At 39.4% G+C, this 6,990-nt stretch overlaps 1 protein-coding gene across 8 annotated transcripts in view; it reads left to right on the forward strand.

The window, feature by feature from the left end:
* The window catches only part of il1rapl2 (interleukin 1 receptor accessory protein-like 2), a 565,814-nt gene extending 559,106 nt beyond the window's left edge, over window positions 1-6,708 (forward strand). For 3 of the 8 annotated variants that reach the window (XM_079670815.1, XM_079670816.1, XM_079670822.1), the window contains 7 exons: window positions 661-839; window positions 1,007-1,084; window positions 1,171-1,287; window positions 3,075-3,197; window positions 3,485-3,724; window positions 3,870-3,900; window positions 4,149-6,708. In XM_079670815.1, the coding sequence (XP_079526941.1) occupies window positions 661-839; window positions 1,007-1,084; window positions 1,171-1,287; window positions 3,075-3,197; window positions 3,485-3,724; window positions 3,870-3,900; window positions 4,149-4,237 (857 nt within the window). In that variant the 3' untranslated portion in view covers window positions 4,238-6,708. The remainder of the gene's footprint in view (window positions 1-660; window positions 840-1,006; window positions 1,085-1,170; window positions 1,288-3,074; window positions 3,198-3,484; window positions 3,725-3,869; window positions 3,901-4,148) is intronic. The other 5 variants (XM_079670818.1, XM_079670819.1, XM_079670820.1 and 2 more) reach the window with 3 other exon arrangements.
* Window positions 6,709-6,990: the final 282 nt, after the last annotated feature.

The following is a 6,990-nucleotide window of genomic DNA, read 5'->3' on the forward strand; positions in this document are numbered from 1 at the left end:
GTCTTATGCACTTGATAGTACATGTTGTGTTCCATAAAAGCATATGCCTCTTTTCTTCTTCCCCTAAAGTGAGATCAGAACATTGATAACTTACTCCCTCTGCTGTGATAATACTTCCAGGAGCTGTACAGTCCACCGCACCCAGCTGTTGGTTGTAAATAGTTACAGCACGTAATTCTCTCTAAAACCACAAATTGTTGATTACAACACATTTACATTTGCATTCACATTACACATGTTAAACAAATTACAAATAAAGCACTACTAAGTCAGCTTAAGAGGTGCTGGTAGTTGTATTTTATCAATTTGAACTAAACCACGTTAGCTTTGTGCCCCTTTAGCTTTTATGCTATGTTAGGCTAACCTTATTCTGACTCCAGCTTAAGGTTTATATCAATCTTCTAATGTCAAGCAAGTTGGCATATATTTTTACATTTTCTAACACCATTCCGTCAAATGATGATTATGAAAAAAAAAAATGACGTTGTCAATCCTGTTTTGTATTTAAATCAGATAGAAAAACAACAAGGAAAATATTTACTTTTGTTTTGGAACTGTTTCTCGTCTTTAACATTTATTCCAAACAAGTTCATTAGAAAACAGACGATGTATTGATCTTCACTTTATTCTTAAAACTTCCCTTTCTTTCTCTCTATTTAGTTTTCCCTTTGTCTCCATGTGTCTCTCTCCCAGCCTACATCGAGGACTTGGCTCGTAGCGTGGAGCAAAGCAGACGTCTGATCATCGTTTTGACTCCAGAGTTTGTTGCCAAAAGAGGGTGGAGCATCTTTCAGATAGAGACACGCCTCCACTCCATGCTGGTTACCGGGGAGATCAAGGTATGACATGGGAAGGAAACAGGAAGTACAAAAATAAGAGACATTCAGAACCATAACATCGGAACTATTGCATTGTTTAGAGAAGTTGTGAAGTACTTTGCACAACACTTTGAAGAGCAGCTTAGTTCTCCCTTCTTAAGTACCTCCACCTCTGTGATTCTTTCCAGGTGATCATGATTGAGTGTGCAGACCTGAAGAATGTTATCAACTACCAAGAGGTGGAAGCACTTAAACACACGATCAAGGTATGCAGGGAGGGATAAATAGAGGGAGGGTGTGATTTGTCTTCAGACAGCAGGAGGAATAATAATAATCTCTTCCCTTTCCTCAGGTTTTATCCATCATCAAGTGGAGGGGTCCTAAGAGCAATGAGCTGTCATCTAAGTTTTGGAAACAGGTGGTCTACGATATGCCTGCTAAACGCAGAGAGACGTTGTCCAGACGCCAGGTACACTGCTATTTACCAGAAATTAAGATTAAATATGTTTTCACAATCCGGCACAAACCGGCACTGTCTGGATGAGCAGAACTACAAAACCTTTACATTTTCAAACAAAAAGTAATACAATGGAAACAACATTACTTTTTAAGAAAAGAACATAATGGTTTGGAAAAAAAACTGTTGAAGATGCACATCTTAAACAATATCCACTGAAACCTTTCCCCTCCTACTCATGGACGATGCATTAGCAGAACAACACTGTGTCCATGGCATGTCCAGGAGCCTAAGGAACTAGCTGTGTTAATGTAGTCTGCACATTTACTGATGATCCCCTGGGGGGCACACACGCACACTCACTCACGTTTACCATGTGTTAACACTTCAGGTGGTGTATGACCTGATCAGCTAAGATATGTTCTCCTGCAGGATATTCTGCTCATATTAACACAATTTGTATGATTTTTGAAGTCTAAATGCAATTGCTAGAAGTAAAAAGCTAACGTTTATATGAACACTACTAAGCTAAAGGTGGTTAATATTCGGAGTGATGATGTTTAGTAGTTTCATATACGCAATTGTAAGCAACGGTTGTCTTCATGACACATAGAAGATTCAGACGTTCACTAGTGGGGTAATTACTGACATATGTTATGTCCCATACCTGAACGTGAACATCTTTTAAGGTGTAACCACAGAACTTATTTCTATCTTTACAATAACGTGATCAAACATCTGTTGAATTTGAGACAAGGTAACCTGAAGTGGTAAAATGCTAACTCATTGCCAGGTTTTAGAACTCATGCCTGCACCTATATATTAATTCTCCTATAACGCTATGTAGCAAGGAGACGAGAAGAAAAGGTCAAGTCGTTTCAATTTATGGGCAAAGAAACACACTTTATAATTTGTTGGCTCGAGAACTCTCAAGAATTCAAGCCATCGATCTTGCTCAGCAACAAACACTGAATGGAGATCAGCTGTGTTCTGACCCTCACAACCACCAGAACCTTGGAGGTTGACATTTATGAACTGCCTGAGTCAATGTGAACCTCACTAGTTAACTTAACGTTTGATAGTGACCTTAATGCACTAAATACCCAAATATGATAAGGTGAACTTTAGCTAAATAGTTTCAGACCAAAGGAGACAAACAGGGGCTATGATGTCATCCTCACATAATATCCTGTACTAATATGAGGTTTGAAGGCTTTAAAGAAACAAGTTTTATGGTGTTCGACTGTGAATACCCTGCAGGGACCTTCAAACAAACCCAAATGAACTTAATCCATTTAGATAATAAGGCTATGAGGTTAAAACATTTCTGACTGTAAACAATTCCCAAAGGAAAAAGTGTGTCTGTCAAAAGTTTCTGACTTTGATTTCAAATAACCTGTAGTATGCAACAAAGTCTCCAATCCATCTGAAGATAAAAAAAAATGTCTTTCCTAAAAATGTTACTCTAACAAGACTGAATTATATTTTTGTTATGAACTATTAGGGTTAACTACCTTGGCAAAGGAGGTTTTATCGTTGGTTTGGTCTGAATGTTTGGATTACGAATTAACAACAAGCGTAGGAAGTTGTTGCACAGGCAACAGTAAAACTCAATACATTATGGATCAGAATGATTGGGGCGTAGACAAAAAAAGTCTTATCTTTTGACATGAACATGTATTCCAATATGTTTCCTATTACTGTTGTAATTTCCCAAATCAGTTTAAATATCCTTGATTACACAAACAATTGTATAAATCTGCATCGTTAAAGCTATATAACTGTTTCCATGCTAACAGGTGATGGACTCCGGCGAACAGGGTCTCTTTGGTGACCTACAGACAACTGTATCCAGCATTGCCATGACAACCACCTCCGCCTCCCTGGCGCCCCAAAATGACAGTCGCCATGGACATCATCAGGTAAGCTGCTGCATGTTTGTTACTTCAAACTAATTTTGCGTGTTTGAGTCGATGTGTTTCCAGAACCAGTGGTGACCTGGATTGTTTCCATCAGTCGGTATTTGACAGCCCTTGAACGGAAAAATCCCCCCAAAAATGAAAATGTCCGCTGAAAAAACTATCTATTGAGAAGTCTCAACAGAGTTTATGTTTTTTTCTTTTTCTTATTTTCACAGCAGTAGTTTTGGAATTATAGAGTTATAATTACCTTCACAAAAAAATTAAAGAGCTGTGTTGTCTCACTACAGGTTGCCTTGGGGACGGACATCCCGGACTATAATCACATGACGTTGCCGCTGGGAGGTGGTCACACTGCCACAGCAGCCCAAATGAGACACTTCTGCCGCAGCTATGAGTTCCAGCTTCCCCCACAGCCCCCATCCATGTCGCCTCCCCTCCCACCTCCCTCCACCGTGCAGTTCTCAACCCTGGGCCCCGGGGGGCGCCACGTCTATTGCAACATCCCTATGACACTGCTGAATGGACAGGTGGGAGAAAAAGACAGGATCAATCATTTTGTTTGCAATTCCTAGCATCCAACACCTACACAGTGTATCCTTTCCTTGAATGTCCATAATTTTGTTTATCTGCATGTCCTATCACATTACAAATAAAACCCTCTTTTCTCCCCAGGGGTTCAAAGCTGTTCACTGGGGAACAAGAGGTCTGTTTGGATAAAAGCAAATGTAGAAAGAAAATAGTATATTCATATTATCCAATCTAAAACATGTATTTATTTTTAACAGACTGGGAAATAGCTGTCATATGCAGTAATACAGTGAGCATGGTGCACTTCTGGCATGCATTAGAGCTTTGTATTAATGCAGCCCGTGTTTTAATTGTATATGTTTGCCAGGAATCATTGTTTTAAGGAGATTCCTACTAATCACCGTTGTGATGTGTTTTTTCCAGGGGCATCAGAGCAGCACGCTTGGGAAGAAACCAGAACTCCACATGAACAGCACCTTTGTACCTCTCACCAGCAGAGAACTAAGCTCTGACATTTGGTAGAGGGACTGCTCAACTGGTACCGGATTACAGACCGGTTTACAGACTGTTTTAACACTGGATTTGGTAAAGGTTTAGACTGGTTCCTTATTGGGTGTTTGGCCTTGTTTCTAAGGAGGGACTGCTTAGGGAATGCCTGCAGACTAGTTTTGAGAAACTTTATCCCACACCATGAAGAAAGGACTGCCTGAAGACTGCATAAGCCATGGATTCTCAATAGTTGGATTAAATGGCTGAAGAATTCTCACAGACAAGCAGATTCATCTTTTAAAACTGATTGTACACTGGTTCTGGACAACTGGGTACGGACTGATACAATGACTGGTTATACACTTTGGACCTGTGCAGAGATTTTCTAGACCGTTACGGACATGTGGATGTACAAATGAAAAATGTCCAGGATACTCGAACAATGGTATCGACAAACAGGAGTGCTCCTACCAAGTTGGACTTTGGAGCACAAAAAAAAACATCTCAAATTACCATCTGCTCACGGACCAGCTGTTGATTAATCAACTGCTTAAGTTCTCGTAGATGCCGCTCAATGTAGCGCAATCTCGGAATGCCGATGGATCTCTCAGTGGAGCTTGCAGTAAATCCATCTACTTGTTGGCTAGTTGGCATGTCAGTATACAAGGCAACATTCAAGCAATGATTTTGGAATACCAGTCCACCTTAAAACAACAAGTCAACCTCTTGAAAAGCTATTCCTAGCTAGCTAGCTACCTGGTTTGTTTTCCTGGAAGCTAAAATGGTTGACTTAAAATAAATGGATTCCAGCAGGAATATCAAGATAAGAAGCGATCCGTGAATCAATTGCTGAACTGTATAACTGAGAAAGCACACTTAGCAGGTGTATATGGAAAAATAACTAGTTGCCTCTGAAAGGCTAGTTAGTTCTCGAGCTAAAAGCACCAGGAGAATGCTAACACGCCAGCTCACCTCGTAACACAGCAATCAGCAAGTAGTCAACTCATCAAGAGGTGAGCTGGCCAAGAGGTAACCTTTAACCACCAAGCTAAAAGCAAAAAGGACTTGGCTTTTTCTATTTGCATGACCATCCATTTAGATAAAAAAAATAATCAAATAAATATAGATAAGAGTAAACGACACAATCATTTATCGCAGCCTCTTTTAATAAGGGGAAGGATAAATGTATTTTGTTGATACAGTATTGTTTTCTGTCCGGCCATGAAGTAAAGATTGAAACTGATAAAGGGAAAAAAGGAGGTGTCCCTCCAAAAGCATTTTTTTAGTTTTAGGATTTTATGTATTTAGACGGTTGGTCACTATTTCAACCAGTCTTTGTTTTTAAATGTTTGTTACAATAATCTCTGTACAGCTTCCATAACTTATGCATAGACATATACATGACAGTGATTTGTTCCCTACAATTTATGTTAACTCCCACAGTGTGTGAGACCCAGAGCCTTTTATTGCTTTCATTCTGTTCCTCTTTTCATCCATGGATGGATGGATGGATGGATGGATGGATGGTGAGTGAGTGGGTGGGTGAGTGGATGGATGGAGGTTAGATAGATGGATGGATGGCTGGATGGATTGGTGGGAAGATGGATGGACGGATGGAGGGTTGGGTGGGTGGATGGATAGATACATGGTGTTAATGGATGGGTGGTTGGGAGCATGGATGAATAGATAGATAGATAGATAGATAGATAGATAGATAGATAGATAGATAGATAGATAGATAGATAGATAGATAGATAGATAGATAGATAGATAGATAGATAGATAGATAGATAGATAGATAGATAGATAGATAGATAGATAGATAGATGGTGGTTGGATGGATTGTGGGTGGATGGATAGATAATGAGGGTTAATGGGTGGGTGGAAAATGCAGGGATGAATGGGGGATTGGAAGGTGGATGGATGGTTCGATAAATAGGGTTGTTGGGTGGATGGAAGGATGGATAAATAGATAGATTGGTTTAGGACAGATGGATGGTTGGATTGTGAATATATTGGTGGATGGTGAGAGAATGGATACATAGATTTATGGGTGGATGTGATGTGGATGCGATGTGGATGCGGTGTGGATAGATTTATGGGTGGATATGGGTGTGGATGAATGGACGCAGTACTAACGACCTGATGTTTTGATCCTGACACTCTGGAAACCAGACCCTAGCAGTCAGCCGAAGGGGCTTCGCTGCACACAGAGCCGGACTCCAAGCTGAATCACATTCTTCTTTGTGAGCTTTAAGAAACCAAGACTACTACCATAATATTTAAGCAAAGTGAATAATGTTTATAATTTACACAAAGGAACTGTCATTGTCTTATTAGAACCAATGAATTCTGGATATTTGAGATTGTTTGATACAATAATTAATTATTTTAGTTGTTATATTCGATGGCAATATATAGTATAGTGGTTGTCTTTTGATTTCTGCTAATTTGTTTAAATATTCTTTGGATATATTGGTTGAAATACTTTAACTGAGAGCAAATAAAAATTATATGAGTTGTTTTATACATCTTGGATGACTGTCGACTGATGAAACTCTTTATTTCTGTTTATTTTTTTCCATGTTCCCCTTTGCTGATTTAATTAGTTGTATCTTACTTAACCAGACACTCTACAGGTTGTTTCCTCATTCTTTCTTCCAAATGTCTTATTCTCACTGTCTTCGGCTCTTCCCACACTCTTTCTCTTTTAATTTCCCTGACTCCCAGTCCTTCTACTCTTCTCCCATATTTTGGATTCCCTAATAATTCTGCT

This window comes from Notothenia rossii (assembly GCF_949606895.1).
Source record: "Notothenia rossii genome assembly, chromosome: 3".
Classification (NCBI taxonomy): domain Eukaryota; kingdom Metazoa; phylum Chordata; class Actinopteri; order Perciformes; family Nototheniidae; genus Notothenia; species Notothenia rossii.